This window comes from Dendropsophus ebraccatus, chromosome 13 (assembly GCF_027789765.1).
Source record: "Dendropsophus ebraccatus isolate aDenEbr1 chromosome 13, aDenEbr1.pat, whole genome shotgun sequence".
In the NCBI taxonomy this organism is placed as follows: Eukaryota; Metazoa; Chordata; class Amphibia; order Anura; family Hylidae; genus Dendropsophus; species Dendropsophus ebraccatus.
Window position 1 is genome coordinate 56,508,114 of NC_091466.1, and position 27,534 is coordinate 56,535,647.

Consider the following 27,534-nt stretch of genomic DNA (forward strand, 5'->3'; position numbering starts at 1 on the left):
TTCGGGTTCGGATCGACTCAAACCCAGTTCGCTCATCTCTAGTCCTGTCCCAACCTATAGACAATGTCAGATTCAGGTCCTGTCCCGACGTATAGACAATGTCAGATTTAGGTCCTGTCCCGACCTATAGACAATGTCAGATTAAGGTCGTTTTCTACACCACTGAGGTGCACTAAGGCTGCTCTTTTGTTGGTGGTGTTCGGTTTGTAATAATTTCCTCTGAATAGATGATGATATAGAAAGAAATACGCGGACAAAAGGCAAACAGGAAACAATCAAGATTGTTCATTTATTTCTTTAAACAGGCAATTAATGGCAAAGGAGAAATCGCAGCGAGCATGTGATCAACATACGTTGCGCTGATTGGTAAAGGAGAGAGGAGTTGCTTAGCAACCGGTAATGGAATAATTGAAGGAATATTCCTTCATCCGCTAGACAGGTTTGGAAATTGATAGATTAAAACACTGGCTATGTATAAACACGCATGCATATGTATCACAATCTATTAGTATTATATAGAGAAACACTTCCAGGCGGTATAGTTTTATACGAAAGGTTCACAAAGGCAGTTTTGCTCACAAGGTAAAATTCATGAGTTAAGGTATACTTTGTCATCAGCCTTAAAGGGATTATCCAGGCTTAGAAAAACATGGCTGCTTTCTTCCAGAAACAGCACCTGTCCTGTTCTCAGTTTGCATGTGGGTTTTGCAGCTTTAGGCTATGTTCCCACTATGTACAGATGAGCACAAACAACGGCCGGAATTAATGTTCACGATCATTCATTCCGGACATAGTTTTACAACAATGGTTGTTTAGCGTTAAACAATGGACATTCACTAAAGAACGGCCATTTTTAATACTTAAAGGGCAAATAACCTTAGTATTAAGTGAATGGAGCTGAATTGTAATACCACCTATAACCTGAGGACAAGGGCAGCGCTATTTTTTTATTTTTTTTTTTAAAGCAAAAAAATAAAAAATGCATGGTTAACAAAATTCTACCTCGCAAACTCAAAAAATAAGATACAAATCAGACAATGGCCACTTAAAATAATGGACTCAACACCTATTAAATACATTTTAGGGAAATATAAATTGCTGATAGGTGGCTCTGTAGCAGTAACAGTATTTCATTTACATAAATTGAGGCTTTCACAGATGCCCAGATGATCAGCCACTATTTCCTCCTTGCTCACCTGGTCTTACCCAGTGTGACTGCTGCTTAAGGGGTTTCTTGAAGGACCCAGTCCCCAAGATAGACCTACACTGGAGTCAAATCTTACGGACAGCATTCATCCACATGTGGCGATTGTTAGCTAACTTATTGAACTTAACAATGGAGAACCTGGTTTTGTGAATGGAGAGCAATGTTGAAAACCAAGGGGGACATACTGAATATTTGTAGTCTGATTACACAGCTACAGCAACACCTATTGGCGACTATCTGTACTAAAAAGACTTGCCCATTCCTGATTTTCCACTCATGTGCATCACTTTGACCAGTTATCTGGGCGATCCCCGGCAGCCATTAGATTTGATGCATTTCTCCCTATTTGGGTATAGGAAATATCTATCGGGCAGGAGCCACCTGGGACTGCTCCGATCGCGGGTAACATAATAGTGATGACAGGTTCCCTTTACAAATATAAGATGAAAACTATAATATAAACTAAAATATAAATGAAACTAGAACTGATATAAACTTGTAAAAAAAAAATAATTACAGAAGACGTCTTGAAGGTCACAGAGTTCTAAAGTCTTATCTCGCTGTAGACCTTTCACTTCACAGGCTACTTTCTTTAACAAGAATCGGTATCTCTTCCTCCTCCTCCTCCTCCTTCTTCTTACCAGAGGTGTCGAGAGGAAAATGTTGGAATGCAACCAAAAGAAAACATACATATTTCAGAAGTGCAGTTTCATTAGAAATCTCTTGTTGAGAGATGATTTATACCTGGGAGGGACGGAACTTGGATCTCGGACAAAGGCATCACGGGATGTCAGAGGATGGCAGGAGTCATCCTTCACTTGGGATGGACAGTGACATATGAGAGGACCTGCCTACGACAAGGGGATTTAGAGCTCAGTGACAGTCACCTCCCACCCCTTCTCTCAAATTAAGCTTTATACTGCCAGAAACACAAAAACCTACGTGCCCCTGACATTTGCTTATTACAAAGCGATGACACGTCCTGGTGCATCGTACAGTAAGAAGACAAGTATTACCGGAAGGTGACAAGTGGCCAAAAATAAGTGCAACGAGGTGAAGAAGCAGGTGTCTGGTTTTGGTAGGTGCCAGCTGAGGACTTATAATAGTAATAGGTGGCACCTGTTTACAGATGATCTCAATGCACGGATGGAGAACATGGGAATTAATCCAGCAACGCTGAGCAGGGGTTAAACCGCTTCCGGATGCTCCCGGAGTCTTGCCTCTGTAGGCTGCATCTATTGACTCTCTCCTCGCAGACGTTTAGTAATCCACGCTGACTGTTTGTCTTAATATTGCTCTCCGTTTTGCAGTACAGGGGAATTATGCAGTTTAGATGTCTGTATATTAAAAAAGGATTTAATTAAATCTGGTGCCTTGAACACCCCCCAGCACATGCGGATTCAGGCTATAATGACAAATTTACTTCCTATTTATTACCATGCACAGGGGACCTGCTAGCTGCCTCCTCCCGCTCCTAACTTTCCAAAATTCACATTCTCCGCATATTACCATAATATTCATTATCCCAACAAGGCATAAAATGTGACTTCCCACGAGTGCAATACCTAATTCCTCAAAAAGAGACAAAGATAGCAACATAATCATTGAATTACAACTTTTTACATCTGTTCATTTTGTCGGAATATAAATTCTGTTGTTCTGCAGGAAACTGGGAGAGATTGGAGGGGCCCCATATAGTTGTAACGGTAACGGCACTTTGTGTAACGTATTGTTTTATTAGCAGCGATTATCTCGATTGTTGCATTGATACACTATTCATTTCAAAGCATTATGCGCTCTTTTATTAGCACAGATGTGTTAAAGGGATTTGTCTGGGCTAAGAAAAACATGGCCACGTTCTTCCAGCACCTCTCCTGTGCTCTCTTCGGGTGTGGGTTTTGCAAATCAGTTCCATTGAAGTCAATGGAGCTGAGCTGTAGTACCACATACAACCTGCAGACAGGGGTGGTGCTGTTTTTGCAAGAAAGTAGCTGAGTTTTTTCTATTTTTTGATAACTTAGGCTGTGATTTTTCCTGTTTTTAAATCTTTATTTGCTTTTCATGGAAAACTGAATCTAAAAACCTGAATGTGTGGTTACACTCAAATATTGTTATCCAAGATAGAACATAGAAACAATTTTTTATCATCCGATTGTAGATAATTGTTCAGATGCTGATCGTTCACTTATCGATAGATAGAACTGGATAAAGAACTTGACTAAGTGCTTCACTCTCTGGTTTGCTTAGTGCAGGAGACTAATGGTGAGTGAAACGCTTAGCTTAGTGCTTCTCTCTGCTCTAGATTGTGTATGCATTAGGCTGGTATAACCTCTTTGTCCCTGCTCCCCGCGCTCCTCATCATTAGGAATGTTCCAGACAGACTGTCTCCTATTCCTCACCTGTGTCAGCACGGCACATGGGCTGAATTGTTAAGGCACCTGTGCAATGTTCAGACAGGAGAAAATGTTGCAGTGGCATTTCTAATGATGAAGAGGGTTGGGAGGAGGGACAGAGGGGGTGGTGCAAAGTTAGGGCGCAGATACTCCTGTTGGGCACGGGCTGCCAGTTTAAAAGTTGTTTTTTAGGACAATAATTGCATCACCTGCTGAACGGACCACAGGACAGATCTTGGATTAAAAGCAGCTATCCGAAGGTACAAGTGGTTTGGGGGCAGATTGTGGGTACAGAGTTGCTTTAAAGGTATTATCCAGAATTAGAAAAACACAGCTGCTTTCTTCCAGAAACAGCGCCACTCCTGTCCTCAGTTCAAATGAAATCAGTGGCGCTGAATACCACACACAACCTGAAGACAAGTATGGCGCTGTTTGGGGGAAAAAAAGCAACTATGTTAAAATGAAAACCCCTTTAAAAAGAAAAATAATTTACACACCCCTAAATCGGGCACCTCTCAAGTGTCCTCCCTCCCGTCACCAATGGTGGCGCCACATGATGTGACATCCAATCACTGTTCTCCGTAATCTTGTCATGCGTTTACTCCAAGTGACAACTGAAGTCAATAACTGCATTGAATGTGACGCCATGACAGTAGATCTGGTGGTGGAAACTGCCAGTATAAGGATGCATCATTTTTTCCCCAGCCGTATGGTCCTCCAAGAAAACCCCTTTAGGGTACAAACCCACACACCGTATACACAGCAGATACGCAACAAATACGCAGCAAATACGCAGCAGATTTGTTGGTACAGATTTGATGCTGTGTTCAGTTATTTAGATATAATCTGCTGCGTTTTTGCTGCGTATTTGCTGCATGTTTGCTGCGTATCGCAGCAGTAAATACGCTGCTTATACGGTGTGTGGGTTTATACCCTTAAGGCAGAAAGATCTACATAAACTGGTTCACTGGGAAAATATCCAATAAAATGTGAAAAGTATGAAATTTTATCACACTGTATCACACAGAATGTAGCTGAACATGATACATTAGTGATACATTAACGTGTACAGTGCATGGCTGCATATGTAAAAGTATAAAAAGTATATGTGCAGCCATAAATCTATGGTAAAATGATTCATACTTACGGCAGCCCCAGTGTATGTGTGTTACGATGGATGATATATGTGTGTACAGAGCTGTCTCTGGCTGGCAGTCTAACTGTTTGTTTTCACATGCTGAGCTGGGTATAATATTCTCGGCTTGAATCTTTATTACCCATCTGGCACAGGCCGTGCCTAGTATCATTCACTCCATTTACACAAACAAATATCAGGGCTGAGCATTCGCTGTACGGGGGGCTGAGGCTGCCACACCTTCCAGTCTACGGTGACTGGGAACCAGCAGGGCCGGGGGTATTTCAGGGCATCATAAATTCCGCTTTTATGTATAGACCTTTGAAAACGTACCTTTAATTTCGTGATTTACGGCATCACAGAAAATGATGGCGCTATATAAATCAATATTAATAACAAGAGCATTGCCGTGACAATAAAGCAAACAGATCAGACACCAACAGAAAAGACCGACACTTCTAAGAGGTCAAAGGTTTTTACAATCTAAGAAAAACGTATTGCAAAGCAATACTGAGGAAGGTACAAAGAACACATAGAGACGTCACTGACTGACTGAAGACGGTACATGCGGAAACATAGGATAATATATGGGATCCAGAATCATTAGCTGGGGGCAAGAATCAGGGTGAAATAAAGGGACAACTGGAATCAGATCGAGTAATGAACCCAAAATAGGTAAATTATTTAGTAGCTGTGAACGGTAAATACGCAGGTAGGCCGCCACATGGGTAAACATATGGACAAAATGGGTTAGGCTGGGTTCAGATACATCCAGCACCATCCTAGACGGGATGCCAGGTACCATAAAATGGGTCTTTTGAACCTAGTGTTTCCTTTGTTACCACAAGGGTGGAAATGGGCCGCAGGTTCCTACTCCTGTTCTAAGGCATGGGTATTAACTCTGTCCAACTCCACAATCTCATGCTATTCAAAATGTCAAATGGCATATGACTTTGGTTTGGAGTATAGGAGAGTTTTCTTCTTTCTGAAGGAGAGTACATTGGCATATTTTATTTCCATGGAGCACTGCCTGAAAATAAGTCATAGATATCTCTTTAGTGAAAGTCCTTGAAATGTCTCTAAAGGCTCTTATGCAAGGCTACTAATAATGACTGACGATCTTTGTGATTGGTTCACTATAAGTGAGGGACAATCAGCCCAATTGAGTCGATTTGTTTCCCTGAAGCACAGTGTAAAGCTCCTGTGCTACTCGGGGAACGTACTGGTTGCGGCTGAACATCAGAAGACAGAGGAGACTTAGGGCGGGTTCAGACTGAGGAATTCTCGTGGAAAATGTCAGCGGAATTCCGTCAGCTGTCCGCCCGCATGGGCACGCGCTTTTCCGCCGGCTCCATAGACACCATTCTATGGGCCGGCGTATTCCGCCATCCACTGAAAGAAGTGACATGACACTTCTTTCAGCGTACAGCGGAATACGCCGGCCCATAGAATGGTGTCTATGGGGGCGGCGGAAAGGCGCCCAGATGTGCGGGCGGACAGCTGACGGAATTCCGCAGACATTGTCTGTGAGAATTCCTCAGTCTGAACCCGCCCTTAGACTGAGATGCACAGAGAGAGAAAGGGGTAAAGTACCTGATCACGTGATCCGAACGTCCTTCACCTTATAGTGTGGGGAGCAGCCTGACAGAGAGGAAAAGGGAGAAGACTGAGCTGTAAGTGCGGGGTGTGTGTATCTGAGTGTGCCAGTCAGTGTCTGAGAGTGTTAGTCAGTTGTTCAGTGTTTGTGTCAGTAATGTGTGTTTGTGTAGGTTAGTGGTGTCTCAAGTGATTGTGCATAATGTGTGGATGATAGGGTTCATAGTGGATGGATAAGGAGCCCGCTGAGGCTCTGTTGCCCGAGGGCCCGCAAAAACCTGGAGCCGGCCTCGACTAAACATGGGCGGGGAGTCTTCACAAGGATTCATTATTCGTGCTTTTAGTATCATTCTTGGCCACATATCCCTACAGTCAGCCAGGGAATGTGCATTTTGTCCTTTGAGCTGATCACTAAATGTTTTACCCAGTTCTATTATTGAGAACGAGCATTCCCAAGAACGCCCATTGAACTAATAATCAGTCTGTATAAAAGGACTTCTCTCTAGCCGACCTGCACCCTCCTCTGTAGTAATGAGGGGCAAAAACCAAGAAATAGCTGCGTACTGATGGGTGACTTTTCAATAAACCAAGGGTAAAGTCTCTAATACACCGGATGGTTATCAGCCAAAGAGCCTGTGTAATAGGGCTAGCGATCGGCCAATGAACAAGCAAATGCTGGTTCATTGGCTGCTCAGGTTGTCCTAACCTGCCAAAAAGCTTCATTTTTATGTATACATCATTGCAATATATAGTTAAGCTACCATGGTGCCCGGATTAATTAGATAAACCGATCTCAAGACAGAGGAGAGGACATGTAAATTCAGAAAGTAAGGTGACATGAATGAAGGAGAATAGGAGTCAGGCAAAAGGTTAATGAATGGAGACTAAAATGAGGAAGTGATAGAATGACAGTGAAAGGTGAGTGAGCGCCCACCATAGGTGAAGAGAGGTGGCGGTAGGTGTGACCAGATTATATAAAGAGGAAGAATGACTACACAGGAGTAAGCAATGGTGGAAGGTGAGGGGTGATGACAGTGGGCGCCCAAGCGATGATAGGAGGTGAAGGAATGATGACAGAAGGTAAGGGAGCATAGCGATAGAGAGGTGGGAGCAAAGCTGCTGCATTTGCCATTGAATGAGTGCAGCTGAGCTTTTCATTTCAGCGTGAGCCCTGCGGTCTGTTTAGAGCAGGTCGATACACTTGTCTGAGGCAGAGAATGGATTAGCACATCATTCATGGAGCAGGCGGGAGGCGCTGCTCAGGGCGACAGGGACTAAAAAACTAAATTACAGAATGTGGAGGGGCAGAGGGCATATGGGGCAGATCACATGGGAGGACGGGGACCAGTGCTTAAAAAAAAAAAAAAAATCCTTTAACCGTTTGAGAATGTTCAACACGTACTGGCCTATTTATGCTAGCCCCCCACTGTCCCTATCCCAGCACATCCCTCACTTCCAAACACTATTATTAGTCATTATTAGGCTGCAATGTGATACAACTCAGCTCCGTGCCTTATAAATACCCTCCTGCCCCATTCATAGCTCTGTTATACTATAAGACTGGACTGTGCGGCACACTTCACTTCCTATAGGCACAGCTTTGTTCCATAGTAAAAATAATAAATGAAAGCTATAAGTCATGGCTATGTATTGTATAGTATAGAAAAATAAACTGAAGTTATGGTCCATATTATTCCAATCCTTATATCTGACACGTTGGGGCCGTTCTGTGTCCGTTTTCACTAGATCTGCAATTTAAAATGGTGACACCTATAAACAGTCTACCGGCTGTGATATCCAAGACGCAACTTATCAGCCGAAAATAACAGAACATTACAGTGTTTGCTATAAAATCTTCCCCCTAAGAATAAAATAAACTACAGCGCTTTACTAGTTAACGTTGGTGTCTGTCAGCCCAGTCCGCACACGGCAAGGAAGAATGCAGTTTCCTCTTGACATCTTTAATATTAGTCTCCCTAACTAACACCAATGATCAGCGGTGTCGCCGAGATGAAATATGAATTACTGCAACCAGCATGTGCTCATTTATCACCAGAGGATGGAGAAGAGGTGAGTGGGTGGGGGTTGGCAGGAATAACATTTAAGAATGGGGGGGGGAATAGGAAGCTCGTACCTCTTCCAAGACTTACAGTGTGAGTGTTAAAAAAGATTTTTTTTATTTTCCCATAGCAATAAAGGTTATTATCTGCTGCAAATGTTTCCAAGTAAACCTCATAGTTGTAGTACAAGCCCCTTTTCTCGTCATACAAAATGTCACTTGCCAGGAAACAAATTAAAAGGGAAGTTTTGGCATCTTCATTTTGCACATGTAATTAATTGTCATTTGCTTTGCAATAATCGCCATAGGAAAGGGTTAAGTCCCCCCCTGGCCAGCAATTACCCCTCCATGGCCGGGTTTCTGCTACAAATACACCTGTCTCCTCCCTTAAGCAATGGAAACATAGGAACCTTGACTCTGAAAGTCAGGCCCTGCGCCGAGTGATAAGATTCCCCAGGGATCACCGGCATTATCTCTCTTCAGCACTTGGACAGCTCCCAGCCATTGGCGGCCATGTGCCTGGCTCTTCTAGAGGGGAGGGGAGACTCGCAGCCCCTGAGAAATCAATTTCCTCGCCTGGTCCCCTATTTGCTTTTCAGAATGCCCTTGTCGGACGCGCAGTGAGACATCTGAACGTGGCTCGCTGATAATACAGCCAGTGAACTGTGTCCTGGGAATTCTACGCCCCTCTTCCTGGATCTTACAATTTCCTCTCTCCTACCTCAAATCTCCGCTCATCGCTTCTTCTTCTCCTGCACTCGGCACCGCCGCTCTATTGTATCAGCCTGGCTGCCGAGTTTTGGTTAGAAAAAAAAAAAAAAAAGGAAACAAGCTAAATGTTCCCCAATTTTTTTGCATAATACTCTTCAGCCAAAACCTGGAGGAAAGTAGGTGAAGGTTTTCAGAGCTTTTTATGGTTGGACACAAAAGGCACAGGTGGAAGACCATTGATCCATTGCATGAAACACTTCCTCTACAAGCAGGAAAGACTCCAGCAATGGGGGAAGCAGAGTCTGGGGATATCATATGTACCCTGATACCCACCAACATATAATGCAATAATGGCATTAGTATTATGTGGAGGGGGTAGAGAAGGGCATGTTCACAAAGGGTCATAAAGTTCATTGGGGAAAAATCTGCAGTGTATCCACTAAGGGTCCTATTAAACGGAGCGATTCTTAGCGATTAACGGCTAACGATCGCAAACGAGATTGCTTATCGTTAACCTGAAATTGTTCACCATATTAGGGTCCTTTTACACAGAAAGATTATCTGACAGGTTATCTGCCAAAGATTTGAAGCCAAAGCCAGAAATGGATTTAAAAAGAGGAAAAATCTCAGGCTTTCCTTTATGACCTGATCTCTGTTTATAGTCTGTTTCTGCCTTTGGCTTCAAATCTTTGACCGATCTATCAGATAATCTTTCTGTGTAAATGGACCCTTACACAGAACGATAAGCGTAAGGGTACGTTCACACTTACCGAATCCGCAGCTTATTTTCTGCTGCAGATCCGCAGCATTTAAATAACTGAACACAGCATCAAATCTGCTGCAGATCTGCTGCGGATCCTGTAGGTGTGAACGCACCCTTAATTACGATCATTACTACGGTTGTTATTGCCATCGTTACTATGATTGTTTATTCCTTCTGATCCCAGCAAAACAATGGACAATGTGCAATTACACTGAACGATTAGTGAAAAAATGCGGAACTTGAGCCAACATGTATGAATTAGTGTGGTATGTAACACCAAGTACCAGATGATACAAATAATCCTAGCAATAAAGATAATATTAGCAACAATAGGATATGCTTAATGAAAAGTGTTTATTTAGGTGACACCTTCACCAATATGTACAAATATTTACAAGTGAGATCAGTTATAGAAAATTATACAAAATTATGCACACAGTCGTGCCGTTCTTTCCCTATGTCGGGATTGTCCAGTACAGTCCAGAGCCTTTTTTGGTCAATCAGCTGTAACCAGAAACTTATCAAACAACTCTACACCGTGATGGTAACACCAGCTGAATTACTCTTTCCAGTTTCAATTTATGAGTATAGCAGTCAGTCACATCAGTCACGTTTCCTGTAGTGTATGTTAGTCCAAATAGTCATATACATGTGCCTCGCCCAACGCGTTTCAGTCACTGGTAACCGTGACCTCATCAGGGGCGCCGAGGCTAATTCAAGACTGTGACAATGTAATACAGTTAGGTATAATACATAGTACACATATCAATAGAGGACTGTTATTCAGGCACAGCCTTGTGGCTACTCACTCGAACCGTTATTGGAAGCAGTGGGAAGGATGATCCTGAGTAGCAGTGGCTACCATAAACCCTGTAGAAAATGCATATGTGGCTATCAATATTGGTATACCGATACCACCATTTAACATTAAGAAAGGGTAACTATACTCACAGTTTTCCCTCTCTGCTTGTATTTCCGAGTGAGTGTGCAGTGTTTCTCGGGATATCTACCCAGAGAGGAGAAGTGATAAGCACCCTCATTAAGTAAACAATGTTACATAATATGTGCTGAATCAGTAGGGAACTTACATAGCTGTCCTGTGGAAATGTGAGCCTGTCCTCCCGTGGTCCTGCAGTGGCAGATAGACGGGAGCGCTCGCGGCCGTACACTCTAGTTAAAGGGACACGCGGTCACGGCGCGTCTGACGTCATCGGGCCGTTTGGGAGCGCGCCAAGCTGTAAACACTCCCCATACACGCCCTTAGGGGAGTGATCACTCACTGTTAGTAAACAGAGTAGTGATGCGCCTGGATAGTAGCGCTCTCACGTGCCCTAGATAGAAGCAGTGTACAGGAATGATGTGATCCTGTGCTACTGCTGATCGGCTTTTGGAGGGTGAGAACCGGGCGAATGTTAGTGCATAGGCCAATAATTCAGAAGGTCATGAGGCTATGAATATGGAAGCAAGGGATTGGATTTGATTAAATTTTCTTTTCCAGACAGTAGGTAATAGTTATAGGTAATAAGTGAGAGTGTGCCTAAATGCATGGCTACATCTCAAGTAATGTACCTGCCTAAGTGAATGCAAATATGCAAGGTATATAATGGTATTGTGAGGACCACCTCATCCCTCTGTATAGAAGAGGGAAAGGAGGTGTCAGGGGAGTATAATACCATATGGGGATAGGCTAAATACATTGAGACAGTGGGGTCTATCATTCCCTACCAATCCCTACACTAGGGTCCCTATAGCCTAGGTGGGGTGGCCGCCCTAAAAAGGGCGGTCCAACACGGGATCCTAAGCTAGTGTACCCTAACATACCCTATTAGACTAATTGGGAGCCAGCTCCACTATCTTGTAGAGGGTCCACTAGGCCCTTCCCTGACTACCTAGGTTCAGCTGGTAGTGCCTGGAGGTAGGATATAGGGTAAAATTATGGGGGGAAGGATAGGAGGGGGGGGGGGGAGGAGAGTGTAGAATAGGAGAATGATTGTTGGGGAGAGAGTGGGGGGATTTTTTATATAAAGCAGGCAAAGTTAAGTAATTCATTAAGCCCTTTCGGTGCTACAGTCTGGAGTGTATATGTCCATCTCGTTTCACGTTGTAACAGTGATCTGTCCATATCCCCCCTCTAAGCGATGGTTTGAGGCTATCAATTGCTATAAATCTCATGCATGCGGGGTCCCCTCCGTGACATTTGACTACGTGTGTGGCTATAGGGGTATCCCTTTTGTTCCTGATGTCACCAATATTCTCTAAGATCCTTCTACACCAGGGCCGTAGTGTCTTTCCCACATATTGCAAAGAGCAAGTGCAAGTAGCCAGATAGATAACCATTGTTGTACTACAATTCATAAAGCTTTTAATTTGATATGTCTCCCCGGTTGTGGAACTGAAGAGCAAGCCTTACAATGTCCACATTTGTAACAACCCATAGGTGGCGGTTTAGTGTCCAGCCATGTGTGTGATGTTGTAGGGGATGTAAGGTGACTCGTTGTGACTGTATCCCCTATACTCCGTCCTTTCCTATATGTGATTTGGGGATGCTCACCTATGACTTCCCTGATATCCGGGTCAAGAGTGAGCACCCCCCAGTGTTTTTGTATGATGTCCCTCACTTGTTGGGCTTCAGCATCGAATGTACCTATGATACGGATTGGCTCCCTTAGATCCGGTTTGTGTTTAGGAGTAAGAAGATCCCCCCTTACTTTGTTTTTAGCTATCTGGAACGCTGATATCAGTGTGTGGTCTGGATAGCCTCTCGCTCTAAATCTACATCTCAGGTCCCTGGCCTGAGTAAAAAAAAATCAGTTTCACTCAAACAGTTTCTTCTCAGGCGGAGATATTGGCCCTTAGGTATACCCCGTTTTAATGGGGTCGGGTGGCATCTCTCCCACCTAAGGAGGCGGTTCGTCGCCGTGTCTTTTCTATATATGGTTGTTTCAAGATACCCCCGTTGTGTTTTAGAGATTCTGACATCAAGGAACGTGATTGATTCATTTTGAGTTTCGTATGTGAAGGCTAAGCCAATATGATTCCTGTTCAAGGAGGTCATGAAGTTATCGAAGTCAGTTTTGGAGCCTGACCATAAGATGAAGATGTCGTCAATGAATCTGGACCAGGTGAGTACCCAGCTGCCAAAGTGTTCACGTTCGTCACTTAAGGCGATAGTGGCCTCCCACCAGCCCAGGAGGAGATTAGCGTACGTGGGGGCACAAGGGCTCCCCATCGCGGTCTCCCTGAGCTGGTGGAAGTATCTGCCATCAAAAAGAAAGAAATTTCTGGTTAAAATGAATTTCAATAGGTTAAGCACAAATTGATTGTGTGCCTGGCAGTGTATTCCCCTTGTGGAGAGGTAGTATTCCACGGCTTTTAGTCCCCATTCATGAGGAATCGAGGAATATAATGATTCTACATCAATGCTAGTCAGCATGACTTCTGGTTCAATGATAAGATGCTCTAAGTTTAGTAAGAGATCCATAGTGTCCCTCGTATAAGAGGGCAAAGTTAGTACAAAATTCCGTAGGACTTTATCCACATAAATACCTAGATTGTGTGACATACTCCCTATTCCTGATACTATGGGTCTACCTTTTAAGGGTGTAGTACCCTTGTGTATCTTCGGGAGTGCGTAGAAGGTAGAAGTTGTAGGTGTCCTGGGGTATAGAAATCCGAACTCATTGTCATCTATGAGGTAACTGTCTTTTGCTACCATGAGTAAATCTTTCAGTTCTTTCCTGTAACTATCCGTCGGATTAGAAGGTAGAATCTCATACGTCTCCCTGTCGTCCAATAGCCTGCGGCACATCTGTATGTATTTGCTCCTATCCATAATAACTATGTTTCCCCCTTGTCGGCTGCTTTTATTACAATTTGTGGGTGGTTTTGTAAATCCCTTAGAGCCAGTCGTTCCTCTTTCGACAGGTTATAGTGCAGGGGGCTAGGAATAATGTGTTGGATGTCCCTCGTGACCAAGTCCAGGAAGACTACTATGCAGGAGATATCCCCCACGGGTGGGAATTTGGTGCTTTTTAATCTGCAGTCTGTGAATGGGCCGATGCCCCTGTCCGTGGTGTTGCTATCCAAGAGCGCTGTCAAGTCTCTTACCCCTGGTAGGTCCTCCAGGTTGATACCTAGTTCCTGGCAGTCCTTTTTGTCCTTGGTCCTAAAAATCTTATGCCATTTTAATTTCCTAGTAAATAAATGAAGGTCCTTGGTCCAGGTAAATGAGTCGAAGTGTGTAGTGGGTACAAACGATAGTCCCTTCGACAGTACTAATTGCTGTTGCTCTAATTGGGATGCTGGAGAGGTTGATGACCTGAAGTACACCCTGTTCTAATGTCTTTGCTGCTTTTTTCCCCTGAAAGGTTGCTGACGTGTGGGTGGGCCATATCTCCCCCTCCCCCGTCCTCTGGCAAAAAAAGAAGGTTGTGTGGAGGAGGGCGCATAGGAAGAGTTGTCCCCACATAGGTCCGTGTTGGGTTGTCCTGTTGGTTGTGACCTGTTATGACCTGTGCGTGAGGTGCTTCTTCCCTTTCTATTCTTGTTTGTTCCCTCCCTCCTATATGTCTCTGTCTCGGATAGATCAGTATCTGATGAGGATATTTCAGTGTCCTGGTTCCTAGTTCTCAGGTTTCTGTCCAATACAGTATATGCTTTATTGTCACGGAAATCCTGTAGGTCTCTAGCGAACTGTGCGTGTTTCCTTTCTTTAAGATGATACTGGAAACGCTCTATAGAGGATTTCAGCTGTGCCTCCTTTGTAGCAAACTGGGGGTCTGTATTAAATTTAAGGGTGATCTCCTTTTGTTCTTTAAGTTTTTTGGTGGTCGTTTCTAGAATGGTCTTCTCCTCTTCTAGCAATATTTCTAGGTTTTTGAGACCACTGCTCGTTGCCTCCGCTTGCCACTTCTTAAGGACCGTGGGGGAGCGTAGTCTCTGGGCCGGTAGTATAGGATTCCTTAGACCTCGGGGCACGATCTTATGTTTAATGTAGTTTTCAAAGGACTGTACCTCCCACCAAGATGTAATATGTTGTTTGTGGCAAATGGTCAATTCCTTAAAGGCAATCCTAAGAGAGGGAGTGTATTTCGGTTGAGTATATGTTTTGTCGGAAAAAACTTCTCTTGCTTCTGATAGCCAACTGTCTGCGTCTAAGACATCCGCCACAAAGTCAGCCATGCCGATAGATGAGTCAACAACATGTATGAATTAGTGTGGTATGTAACACACTAATGGTATGTGGAACTTGAGCCAACAATTAACGATGATTTTAGGTTTAGCTCTAAATCAACGATCAATGACATACGAACAATTTTTCGATCGTTGCCTGCAATCACACAGAACAATTATCGTTTAAATTTGAACGATTTAACGATTTTTCGCACGATAATCGTCCGATGTAATAGGGCCATAGTCAGAGAATATAAAGGTAGACCAATACTTCATCCCCTATATTCACTGAATAAAGAGAGGAGAAGGGTACCATGACATGCAGATGGATAGCTTACCTCTTGATAACAGAGCCCCAGTATATTAATGTGCATGCATCCCTCTGAGAGCGCTCACAGTGGAACTCACCAGCAGAGATAACAGGTCATACATGAACATGAGCCATCTTTAAAGGGAGGGGGGTCCTCTGTTTAGGAGTAGGGAGTAGTTACTAGGAGTGTCTATCCCCGGAGGAGCAATCCCGTCCCACATTACACAGACAACCCACTGATTTGATTGTCTACTGTGTAACACTTCATTTCCCCTGTGGGGGCGCTGCTGGGAATTTTGAACATGTACTGCCAGGTTTCTCTGCAAATTACAGCCGAATGCAGAAAACCTTTCTAATAAAATGGGATTGTCTAGTGCAGAGAATTCCTTTAAGGAGGCTTCGAAGTGGCACCAAGGGGGGAACTTCACCTAATCTGTATTACAGTACAAATTATTGTATTTATTAACATGGATCGACCTAACAGGCTTCATTCTTTAAGTAGAGAATAGACTTTTCATAATAGAATAGACAATTCATAATGTTCTGCGATCCAATGAAGAAAGTTAAAGGGGTTGTCTAGTTTAAACCCAGTCTGAAATTTGCGACAGTCTGGGCGGGGGGCTTACGTAGGAGCAAGAGCAGAAGGTTCTTACAAAGAGCATCTCTCATTCTGGAGCATCCAGCATATTCATTCACTATAAGGAGAGCCCAGTGATTTCAATAGGAGCTGTATAATGCTCCCCGTGGTGGTGCTACAGAAAAATCAAACCCGTAAGATTAATGGATTGCTGAAGGTCTAAGCAGCAGGACACCATGATCAGCCTATCGTCTGTAGAGCTTACAAGCAGAGGGCATTGTCCAAAGTAGAAGCTCTGTTTAAACAGCAATATGCAGGAATTCTACCATTAAGATTTATCATGTACAAAGGGGATACGCGTACAATGGTAGGAGGTCTGACCCTGACTTCTGGGATCCCCTACAATCTACAGAATGGGGTCTCGAGTTTCCTATCAGGACACAGTGGCAGTTATTGTCTATGGGAACTGCCAGAGATAGCAGAGTGATCATACACATGTGCACTATATTGTGGATAGGGAATACGTCTTAAAGGGGTTATCCATGGTCAGTAAAAACGGTGCTTGAAAAAGGCTGCATATAGCCGACACGTTGCGTATGGTGTGTTATTAAAGGAGTTATCCAACGCTACAAAAACATGGCCACTTTCTTTCAAAGACAACACGACTCTTGTCTCCAGTTCAGGTGCGGTTTGCAATTAGGCTCCATTCAGTTCAATGGAACTGAGCAGCAAAACCCCACCCAAGCTGGAGACAAGAGTGGGGCTGTCTCTGGAAGAAAGTGGCCATGTTTTTGGAGCGCTGGATAACCCCTTTAAGCTACATTTACTTCAATGGAACTGAGTTTAAAACCCCACCCAATCTGCAGACAAGAGAGGGGGAAAAGTGGCCATGTTTTTGTAGCGTCGGATAACCCCTTTAAAAAACTGACGTGCTGTCTCCTTCTCTTTCTTCTGGATTTCATTACCACTCCTGGGCCGGTGTGGTGAGATGGGGACCCACTTCATCCACCTGGCTTGTGCTGTTGTACCTTTTTACTTTGCATGAGCTATAAAACCCACATCCAAACTGAAGACAGGGCTGGTGCTATATCTAGATGAAAGTGCCCATGTTTTCCTGCCTGAATAAACCCTTCAATTTTGGGCTAACCCCTTTAACGCAGAGTTAATGCAGAGAAAAAGAGGTGCTTTATATTTAGGCAGAAAAAAGTGACTTTTCTCCCCAAATTTAAAAGTTGATATAGAAGAAGCATACTGTATGTTTGACATAAATTTATTTTTAGAAGTATTCCCATCTTAAAGGGGCTGTCCAGCGAAAATCTTTTTCTTTCAAATCACCTGGTGTCAGAAAGTTATAGAGATTTGTAATTTACTTCTATTAAAAAAATCTTAAGTCTTCCAGTACTTATTAGCTGCTGTATGTCCTACAAGAAATGTTTTATTTTCAGTCTGACACAGTGCTCTCTGCTGACATCTCTGCCCGAGACAGGAACTGTCCAGAGGAGGAGAGATTTGCTATAGAGATTTATAGAAAACCGAGACCGCGTTCCTGTCTTGGCCAGAGATGTCAGCAGAGAGCACTATGTCACACTGAAAATAAAACAACATTTCCTGCATGACATACAGCAGCTAATAAGTTTGGGAAGACTTGAGATTTTTTAATAGAATTAAATTACAAATCTATATAACTTTCTGACACCAGTTGATTTGAAAGAAAAAGATTTTCGCTGGACAACCCACTGGATCCATGAGACAGGGCATAGCTGAGAGATCCTAGGAGGTCCAACTAATGGTGTCCCCCCACAATCTTGAGAAGAGAGAAGGTGGAACACAGATTAAAGAGACTGCTCTTAATGGAGGACTTGTTCTGTCAGGCCACCTGTACTAGTCGATGTGAGGGAGCTAGTACAATCTAGGGAGGCTGTTGTCACCTCCTCCATACAGCTTTAGGCTGGGTTCACACTACGTATATTTCAGTCAGTATTGTGGTCCTCATATTGCAATCAAAGCCAGGAGTGGATTAAAAACACAGAAAGGATCTGTTCACACAATGGTGAAATTGAGTGGATGGCCGCCATTTAATGGCAAATATTTGCTGTTATTTTAAAACAACGGCTGTTATATTGAAATAATGGCCGTTATTTACTGTTATATGGCGGCCATCCAGTCAATTTCAACATTGTGTGACCAGATCCTTTCTGTGTTTTTAATCCACTCCTGGTTTCGGTTGAAATATGAGGACCACAAGACTGACTGAAATATACGTAGTGTGAACCCAGCCTCATAATTATTAATAACAGTCATAGGAGTGTCTATCCTCCCCATAGAGAACTTATGCAGAATAACCTATGCAGTTTTACCATACAGGAGGCTCTATTAGCTGGGATGGTGAACCCATTGACAGCACAGAAACACCTGTAATTTACAGGGGGTCACCAAGTCACATGACCCAATTAAACAAAAGCATTCCAGGTACTACTACTGATAATAATAATAATGGCTGGAATTCTATATATTGGTTGACTAATAAACCATATTGAAGAAAACCATATATTAGCCTCTACCCCACAGTTACATTAGATCCCACCGCACCACTTTAAGTGATACTGTATCACAGCAATAAACAGAAAATTAACAGTAATCACTGTCACTTTAATGTCTACCCTCGCATCCCTCCTCCCTTATTGGTTAAGCCATCCGGCGTTACATGATAATACTCTCTCTATATAAAGCTCTATACATGGGTAACTGTAATATCAATATATTTATATATGTAGGAAGAATAGCTTCCTGGCAGCTTAGGATCTGACTATGTCAGTCCCCTAGATATTCCAGATGTGTCAATTCCCTGAAAGTACCAGGCTTTCTTTGGGCATATGCTCTCTTGGCACGGGAGCCTCTGCCTGTGGCGGGGACCCAGGAGCTGGTTCTGTGCTGGCCCAGGGAAGGCAGCAATAGTTTAGCAAGCTCCCTGAGCACACACGCTCTGCCATCTGTTCAACAAGGAAAACACACACGTCTCAATTACAGACAAATGCCAATGCACTGACAGGCAGGCTCGATTTGCATCTGGGCGTGAAGCTAAAGCCCAGACTATGGGACTGCTTTATTATCTATCTCACTATCAATCTGCTGGACTTTCTTCATAGCTCTTATAACAGCATTACTGCTGATCACTCCCACTAACTAGTCACTTGTCATTGCTGTTAGTTGCGCCTCTTTACCGTATGCGCCGAAAAAGTGTTAGTCATATATAGTAAATATATCCATAGATGCCTATTATTTGCTGGAGGTCAATGTGGGCTTCTGATCAGGTGTTACAGGGTGAGGATGATCATTTTCTATATGAAATAACACAACAGAGTGTACTATTCCTTCGAGAAGGTATAGAAGAATATTACATTCTACTCAGTGTATGTCCTGCACCTTTTCACTTTTTAACTTTATGTTGCATAAGTGACCTGTAGCACCATGGCTGATACATAAAATAAGTTCAAGGGAGGCCTGGATGCTTTTATATACTATTACAGGTTATGGACATTAGATTTCCGGTGATACGTTAATCCAGGGATTATTCTAATTGCCTTTTTAGAGTCCGGAAGGAATTTTCTCCCTGTGATGGGGAAATTGTCATCTGCCTCATAGATGTTTTTTTTTGTCTTCCTCTGGATCAACACAGTAGGGTTTCTCTAGGTTGAACTTGATGGACTTTTGTTTTCTTTAAACCTAATTAACTACATGTTACAAAGATAATCTACAAATAATGGTACTTTTCCACGGAGCAATAATTCGCCCGATCACACGATTAACGATTTTGAATGAACAATGTTTTTTTTTATAACGATCAGCATTTAGACGGGACGATACATCGTACGGAAAAAACGTTTTGCGATCGTTTAAGCCTATCTTACACATAGGGGAAATCGTTGAAAGAATGTTTACACTGCGATCTGCTAATTTTTTTGCGAACGATCAACGATGATTTGAGAACATGTTGAAAGATCAAAATGAACGATTTCTCGCTCGTCGCTTGATCGTTTGCTGCGTTTACACGTACGATTATCGTTCCAATTCGACCGTTATCGTGCAAATTCGAACAATAAATCGTTCTGTGTAAAAGGACCCTAACAGTGGAGTTTATGTGATCTCATACTATACAGCTGTATTCAGATTCTGTTTATAAATGCTATCCATGTACATGTCCAGTGTGTGCAACTGCTTACCAAACAGTAGGCCTCACCTTAGAACACCCCTGTAAGGCTGTACAGAAAAGCTCAGCGGTACTTATGGGTGCATAAATATATATGCTAGAAGCACTTACAGGTGTATACATATATATGCCTCATACATAGATGCAAAGAGAATTTGTGTATGTATGTGTATATATTTATATATATCTTCTAGCAACAGTTATAGGTGTATACCTTGTTACAGGTGCATATCTCATACTGTAGAATGTGTGTACGTGTGAATAGAGCCCTGTCTGTAGTTTTCTACAGGACTGCTGGTTACCAAGAATAGTTATTACAGTCTACTAAATAAACGCTGACAAAGTCCGCTCTGCTGAACCTATTTCTCATTTATCTGATGAATCTTACCATTTTCCATATATCTATAAACCAGCATGCATATTCCTGGTCATCTCGTACAATAACGCTGCACTGAGCACCCACCGTTCTTGTGGTATCATAAAACCATGTGTAGACCGCTTCCCGCCAAGCATCAACACTGCAATCATCCGCCAATGCACTGAACACCAACAAGGTTTTCCTACTACCCATTATTGATTATAGACTCTGTCCTCTTTCATTCGGCTTGCCTGTCTTTCTAAAGTGCAGTGCATCACTTAGCAGGACAACCATATTACCCATTCTCCAGACACTAATGGACTCCTTTATTACTGACCATCACACTAATGGACTTTCACTACTATGTCGGCCTGCCTAAATGACCCTTGTTGATTCTATACAAATTTGGATTTCTTACAGAGCTACTTATAAACTAAAGCGTCTTTTTGTCTTTTGAACATCAATTTTTTAAATAGTTTCTGTATAGAATAAATCTACATAAATGGATGTCCGGTCCAATAAAAGGTAAAGTAGCACTGCATCACCTTTCCCTATTAATGGGCAGATCTTTTCTTTCTATGGTGCAGTGTCAGAGTATCCCCACTAGATGGTGCGAGTCTTACAAGATCACTGTAGTGGAACCAAGCTGATTAGACACGCCCCTTTGACACTGAGCACCAGTTGTCAATTTATTCATTATTTTACATACTAGCTGCACAAATAAACAGGGATGATTGTGGGGGGAACCATAAAGAAATAACATTATCTTTCTCTTACTAATCTCATATTACAGTCTGAATTATAGTCCAGGACTGCAAGGAAATTTCTGCAGTCTTCACAGCTGAAATCATTCCTTTCTGGCTTAATGCAGAATATATTCTGGGGACAGATATGTCATATAAAGAACACCATCCTAATGTATTATAGGAGCTCAGCTTAGTTATGTAGTGCTATACATGGCCCAGATGATAGTATATGTTTTTTTTTCTTGATACCGCTACATAGAAAAGCACAGTCACATATAGTAGCCATACAGTTAAAAAAACAAACAAAAAAAACAAGTCTTTGGGCATCCATCAAGTGAATAGGGGCCTATGGATATGTTTGGCTTATGTGATGGGAAGGCTCACCAAACGCTGTGTGAACATAGCCTTAGGGACTTCATCTGTGCTCACTGCTGATCAGCTGAACTGTGACTATACTAAAGGAGTGTTGGGGCTTTTCGTTTGCAGAACATTACAATGCAAGGAAATGAGATATTACAAAACCTAAGGCACATGCCGTGTAAAGAAGCTGCAGAATCAGTGTAAAATAAGTAATTCTATACATGGTGATCAGAAGAAGGTGTTTGCTTTACTACCTATTGATGCTGCTGGTGAGATTTTATCCACATAAGAATAGGGCAAGATTATTCATAGAGATTAATAATAATAATAATAATCTGGTCATCATAATATTAGTGAGCTCACAATCGCAGCACTGCATTATAACCTGCTCACCATCGCAGCACTGCATTATAACCTGCTCACCATCACAGTACTGCATTATAACCTGCTCACTATCACAGCACTGCATTATAACCGGCTCTCTATCACAGCACTGCATTATATCCTGCTCACCATCGCAGCACTGCATTATAACCTGCTCACCATCACAGTACTGCATTATAACCTGCTCACTATCACAGCACTGCATTATAACCGGCTCTCTATCACAGCACTGCATTATATCCTGCTCACCATCACAGCACTGCATTATAACCTGCTCACCATCGCAGCACTGCGTTATATCCTGCTCACCATCACAGCACTGCATTATAACCTGCTCACTATCACAGCACTGCATTATAACCTGATCACCATCGCAGCACTGCATTATAACCGGCTCTCTATCACAGCACTGCATTATATCCTGCTCACCATCGCAGCACTGCATTATAACCTGCTCACCATCGCAGCACTGCATTATAACCGGCTCACTATCACAGCACTGCATTATAACCTGCTCACTATCACAGCACTGCATTATAACCTGATCACCATCGCAGCACTGCATTATAACCGGCTCTCTATCACAGCACTGCATTATATCCTGCTCACCATCGCAGCACTGCATTATAACCTGCTCACCATCGCAGCACTGCATTATAACCTGCTCACCATCGCAGCACTGCATTATAACCTGCTCACTATCACAGTACTGCATTATAACCTGCTCACCATCACAGCACTGCATTATAACCTGCTCACCATCAGAGCACTGCATTATAACCTGCTCACCATCACAGCACTGCATTATAACCTGATCACCATCACAGCACTGCATTATAACCTGATCACTATCACAGCACTGCATTATAACCTGCTCACTATCACAGCACTGCATTATAACCGGCTCACTATCACAGCACTGCATTATAACCTGCTCACCATTGCAGCACTATAACCTGCTCACTATTATATCGCTAGTTTTAGAACATGCTCACCATCACATCACATGTGGCTCTTGGCCACATTTCCAACTAACAGCCTGACTTTCAGGGGTTATTACAAATGATCCGGAAAGAGTACTAGAGAAATAAAACTATCACAATCCATGGGGATAAGAGGATATAACGCTGGATATAACATATAAGTGTAAAAACCAGAACAATGAAGCAGTCACAGAAAAACAAGCTTTTCTCCATCCTGTAAAAGTTGTGTCTCACCCGTCTGCATGGTTCAGGACGCAATGTGCCCCTTTAAGAAGTGACTGTGCAGAATAATGAGATCACCTATACAGGTGCATTGCTTTATATGGCTGTTTATAACCGGCCCATATTATTGCTCCTTACTAAGGAGCTCATTATTACTCCATATTGCTAGGCGTACAAAGCATCCTTCAGAAAGTGGCAGACTATTCCACACAACCTAATTGAAGACTGTTCTTATATTTCCTCAGAGCAATACTCCAGAGCACTCCATAGTGTGTCAATGCATTAGAGTTAATGGAAAAACACCAAATGGCAATTATGTAAAATGACAATACAAGCAGACAGAAGGGACTGAAATATCTTCCAAATATTTGACTGCGCTCCGTACGTGTAAAAAGACGCGAGCGGAGGAGAGGCAGGTGGGACTTATAGGGAGCCCATTTTCTTATTTTAAAATGCATCACAGATATTCCTCTAGCCGGCCTTATTTAATGGGATAGGTGAGCAGACAGGAGTGACAGTGTCAGATCCCACAGTGCTCAGCTTCGCCAGGAACGGAGGATAATAGGACACCAGGGACAGGCGGCTAACACTCTGCTGCCCTCTCCCAGGTCACGTCAGGCAAAGAGCAGGAACCCACTGAGACGAGGCAAGTGGTACATTAAATATGGCGCAGAGCCCACAGCACCACCCGTCGCTGCTCATCGCTATGTGACAATCACAGAGACACGACACTGATGAACATGGGGTAAAACAAAGGGCGGCTATGGAGATCTAGCAGTGCCATCGCCATGTAGGCGGTCAATGCGCCAAGTGATGAGATAATGTTGCAATACATGTCATAAAACTATACATCATCTACTGTTTTCAGTGCTGCCCTGAAAATGTAACCTAAACTTTGGGATAGTCTGATTCTTTCTCTGCCATTGTGGTGAGTAACATAACACTATAGGGCTACTATAGGCACAGTGGCGTACACAGAGCAAAGGGGACCCCTATGGTGTCTAAATTTACCCTCAGGACCTTCAGGGCCTGTTCACACAGAGCAAATTCGGCGGGATCTCGCCTGCCTCAGTGTCAAACAGCGTGTCTATGGAAGGGCTTGGGCGCCTCCACTCAAAGAATTGACATGTTAATTATTTGAGAAGAGGCGCACAGGCCCTTCCATAGGCACACTGCTTGACACTGAGGCAGGCAGAGAGCTCCGACACGGAATTCCACCGAATTTGCTCAGTGTGAACAGGCCCTAAGAGTAAAAGGGCCAGTGAATCGCTTGTACGACCATATAAATTATTCTTATCGGCTACACATCCCTCCATAGCGATTCATATTGGCGCACGATTAATCAAGTCTTGTAATTGATCCCTAAATAATCACCGATCTCGCTGATTAATGTTCGTTTGTTGCCTTCCATCCTGCCATGTAAAATACACAAATACCTCTAAACCACTATGTTTACTGACCATTTTATTTTCCAGGGAAGGAAATCTGCACAGTTTTTTTTTTTTTACCAGTAATAAAAGGAAGAAGACCAACTAAGGTTGGGGGCTCCCTCTCTCCAAAGGTGCCAAAGCAGCCCCATGGTCCGTCTATATATTATGCCCTCTATAGTATGCCGTAGAGTTATTACTATATCTTCATGACACTACAAAGCCTGATGAAGGCCAAAACGTGTTGCTCAATGGTCAACAAATAATTTGTGATGGGACCCACAGAGAGAATACTGCGAAAGTTATGGCTGTGAACAAACCCCCCACACCCCACGGTCTCAGTGTTTCAATTGGAAAACTATCCTGCTTGCTAGTGGTGTTAAGTTTGGATCCTACATCTTTTCTTGAGACGGACAGCGGAAGTACCCCCAGGTGGATGTATTTTACACACCTACAGAGAGTGCAGTAGAGTTTTCTGCATTTAGCAGGTGCACTAGGAAGGTTAGTGGCAACCTAGACCCCAGATGGTGCTACAATGTGAGATCTCACAGCACTACTGTTTATGGTATGGAACTTTATGGAGTAGCACTAAATGAGTTGTACTACCTGCTTCACGACCTCTCAGAGGAAAGAGATTCATCTTAGGAATATCCATTACAACAAAAAGTTAGAAAACTCAACCATAGACATTACAGGCATCACTTCAATGTAAAAGCATTTTGACCCTGCATTTTAACTGGATTCTGATCCCATAGTTCTTGATCAGGTTACTGGATTTACTGTGGCACACACTGGCCTAAATGGATCAAAAACGGAGAAAGTGGGTAAGCTGGAACTGTTCAGAGTCACAGTGCCACAACTGTCCTTAGGCTGTGTGCGGTATTACAACTCAAGTGGAACTGAGCTGTTATACCACTCACATCCTGAAGACAAGTATGGCACTGTTTCTGGTACAATGCGCCATGGATTTTCTTATCCTTGATAACTTTGAGATGACGGTAGCTGCAGAGTCACTTTTATCACTTTTCTCACTTTTCTCAAGTAAAAAGAATAAAGCATCAGTAACCATTGGTTGCTTATTTCTATACACTCGGCCATTGTACGGCTTCATACGCACTTCCAATTCTTTGCAGAAACAAAAATGGCATACGACAGATAAGTTGTGATGTGCTAAGTATGAAGAGACAGATGAGGGACACTCACCTGAGACAAGCCAAGGTAGATGGACACAGTCTCCGAAATGTACAAAAATTTTCCTTCCTGGTTTAGTGCAAATACAAATCCGTCCAGAGACTGCGGGGAAAAGAACAAGAGACAGTCACAAACGGAGAGGCAGGGAGGAGAACAGGCAGGAAAACGGGCAGGAGATAGAGAAGAGGAGAAGAAGAGGGACATGGGGTACACAGTGGGAGGTATACAGAGAGGGAGAGACAGGCACAATGCACACAGGAAAAGCAAAGACAGTAATACAAAGAGACAAATGCATAAAAACCCTTGAGTTGAAAAATGAGATATTAGACAGTTCTGCACATAATCAGAAGAGGGAGCACAAGCAGAGAGAAGGCACAAAACTGCTGCACAGATCCAGCGCCCGTGCAGGGCAACACAAAACAGTACGTAAAAGCATAAAAGTCACCAACAGACACGGCCACCATTACAGATCCTACAGGGGCTGTTACTTATCTCTGTAAGTCTGAAGGGCAAATCTGTCTAGTTATGTGCTACTATATCCACCACCTACCACAGTGCTGTAGGCAGATTTACTATTCAGGGAAAATAGAGGATAACCCCCTATAGGTATCTGAATGGAACTTACAACAGAAGAGGGGAGCTCAAAGAATTCTATTTATGGGTATGCTAGAAAGTATATACAACCTATTGTACATCAACATTAGGACTAAGTTTCCGACCAGAGTGTAAAGGTGAAATTACATATATCTATATATGTACATCTCTAGAAATAAGTACAAATGGGTACCAATCTGGGTATATGGGCAACTACAGTGCCCTAACTGGCCTAGATAAGACATTCTAAATTACCCACCCAGAGCTGTGGCGTCCATTGAACATGAAACTGTTCCTGTGAGTAGAAGACAAGACTAGACTAGCAAAGTAATAAGAACTGTGTGGTCCTTAAAGGGATTATCCAGTGTTAGAAAAACATGGCCACTTTCTTCCAGAGACAGCACCACTCTTGTCTCCAGTTTAGGTGTGGTTTGCAATTAAGCTCCATTCACTTCAATAGAACTGAGTTACAAAACCTGCACCCAAACTGGAGACAAGAGTGGTGCTGTCGCTGGAAGAAAGTGGCCATGTTTTTCTAATGTGTGTGATTTCCTATGACTACTCTTGGATACCAGCAAGGGAGCTAACTGATATAACATGATAATATCAAAATAAGATGAAAATAGATTTTATATTTATTGCAGACCTTAAAGTGGCTTACAGAGTAATAAAAACTACATTTCCATAGGGTAAAGGGGACAGGATTAAAATAAAGTGGGTTTGGAGGTCATTGACTTAGGTCTAGGTGGAGATACGGCATGTACTCCTATTTACTGCTCAGTGCTGAGGCTGCTGTAATCACAGGACACTATTAACCAGAAAGTTCCCTCTGTAGATACACAAAATGCTTGGAAAGATGTTGCAAATATTTTATATTTGTTCTAAATACATATGTAAAACCTCTCCAATAGATCACCTCTTTGAGACCATACCCTATCCACACTATATTTTGCACAACAGATTTTCAGTTTGCCATACATTATGCATAGTGGCCATTCTTTTTGAGTTGACCACCGTCTAATGCAACTTTACATGGTTGCCTCCGAATAGTTTCATTATATGTACGTGCAGCTGACAGCAGGGAGGAAGTAAAGGGCTGGAGTAATTTAGGTCTCCTCCTTCTCTTCTCTATGCCAAAA

The 27,534-nt window shown here is 42.9% G+C and overlaps 1 protein-coding gene across 1 annotated transcript in view; it reads right to left on the reverse strand.

Annotated features, from left to right (window-relative positions):
* The window catches only part of NPAS3 (neuronal PAS domain protein 3), a 345,000-nt gene that overhangs the window by 54,177 nt on the left and 263,289 nt on the right, over positions 1-27,534 (reverse strand). Inside the window, exons 5-9 of the mRNA XM_069949688.1 lie at positions 25,814-25,903; positions 25,531-25,646; positions 14,366-14,935; positions 12,842-13,121; positions 12,416-12,656 (exon numbers count right to left, since the gene is read on the reverse strand). Of these exons, the coding sequence (XP_069805789.1) occupies positions 12,416-12,656; positions 12,842-13,121; positions 14,366-14,935; positions 25,531-25,646; positions 25,814-25,903 (1,297 nt within the window). The remainder of the gene's footprint in view (positions 1-12,415; positions 12,657-12,841; positions 13,122-14,365; positions 14,936-25,530; positions 25,647-25,813; positions 25,904-27,534) is intronic.